Genomic DNA, 1,506 nt, shown 5'->3' with positions numbered 1-1,506 from the left:
CATCAGCTGCACTTCACATAATGAAGTAGCTTACCTTTTTTCTCTAGATTGAAGTAATAGTTACTTTGTACTTTAATTTAGAGTAAAAAATGGCCACAGTGTACTACGGTCAAAAAATCACTTGCTCTTTTTTCTTCAGATTTTGTGAGTTTGCTTAACAACTGACTTGCAATTAAGTTTGAGCGTTGATTTTTATCCAAAGGCTGTTTACTTAAGTGTGAGTTTTGGATTTCACGGTCCACCATTGCTCATGTTCAAAACTGAACGATTGGAACTCAGAGGGCTGGATGTAGGAAAAAGTGACATCATTTCCTCACTAGCTTAAAATTTCAGGGTGTAAATGCTTGAAAGTCCTGCTTTATTGAAGCCCCTCAGAACTGCCTCCACAGTCCAACTTAGAGGGTCAATTCGACACAACACTAGTCCCTGTAACTAGTAGCTGTATCTGCCAACCTTAACGGATGTTATCAGCTTCCCATGCCTGTTTTTTATATTATAAGAAAGGCTGACAAGACAGAGAAAAAGATGTATGCCCTGCGCTTTGTTGAAACTTATTGTAAAGCATTTCACATTGGTTACTTTGTGACAGACCTCTTTAGCCTCAATGAAAGACAGTGAAATTACTGTAAACTAATGTATGGGACACAGTGGTCTGAAGTATTCTGCAAATATAACTTGGCGCGTGTTTCAAAAAGCCGTGTCAAAGATTCTGAACAATGGTAAGATTACAAAGCAAGTTGAATAATTTTAACATTGTCAGCTGAAACTAGTTGAAAGAACTAGAGACCACAAGAGGTAGACCATTCAAAGTAACAATCGGAAGTTCGTTGACTCCTCCAAAGGAAAACAGCTTAACTGAATTAGCTGGCTAAAAAACCATGGCGTTAAGAGACGCTACTTTGATTAATATTAAAACAGATTCCTCTACAAAGTCATATTACAAAAAATTCAAAGTCCATTGAAGAGATTTTTGTCATCTTTTAAGCCGATTGAAACATTTCGCAGCAGTAGTCATCAGGCTAATAGCCAACTTTTTGAAATTTAACCAGTTTCCGTGATCCCGTGTCCCATGTCAAATTTTGCAACTTGCAAAAGTTGTAAACGAATCACACCCCAAATCAAAGGACATGAATATAAAATAACTTACCCTTATCGGTTCTTCGCAGACCATAATCCATAAAAACTTAGCTCCAGTAAAATAATAAACCAGTGTTTTTGCGAAAGACGTTGAATACCTTCAAGATTAAGCATTCCAACTTGAATTCGGCGCTGGGGAACAGAATGCTCTTGCGCATCCTAAAGAAATTCGAAACGAACATCTTGATTGCGGGCGTTTTAACTGTGTCGAGGGGAGGGGAGGGTGAGGAATTGTGAGGCTACTGCAACAATATCAGCAAACAAAAACAAGTCTTAGTCAATTGAGAACGCCACATATAAATCAAATCGATAAACAGACACTTTTATACTTGGTCTGTGTTCGGGCTCTCTTTTCGCGACGCGAGCGAG

General features: G+C 38.4%; 1 protein-coding gene across 1 annotated transcript in view; it reads right to left on the bottom strand.

The window, feature by feature from the left end:
* LOC138049274 (cell division cycle protein 27 homolog) overlaps positions 1-1,280 on the bottom strand; it is a 30,187-nt gene extending 28,907 nt beyond the window's left edge. The window contains exon 1 of the mRNA XM_068895476.1: positions 1,148-1,280. Within this exon, the coding sequence (XP_068751577.1) occupies positions 1,148-1,171 (24 nt within the window). The 5' untranslated portion in view covers positions 1,172-1,280. The remainder of the gene's footprint in view (positions 1-1,147) is intronic.
* Between the last annotated feature and the right edge of the window lie 226 nt (positions 1,281-1,506).

Source organism: Montipora capricornis, chromosome 5 (genome assembly GCF_036669925.1).
Source record: "Montipora capricornis isolate CH-2021 chromosome 5, ASM3666992v2, whole genome shotgun sequence".
Taxonomy (NCBI): Eukaryota; Metazoa; Cnidaria; class Anthozoa; order Scleractinia; family Acroporidae; genus Montipora; species Montipora capricornis.
This window is presented reverse-complemented; position numbering and strand designations above follow the sequence as displayed.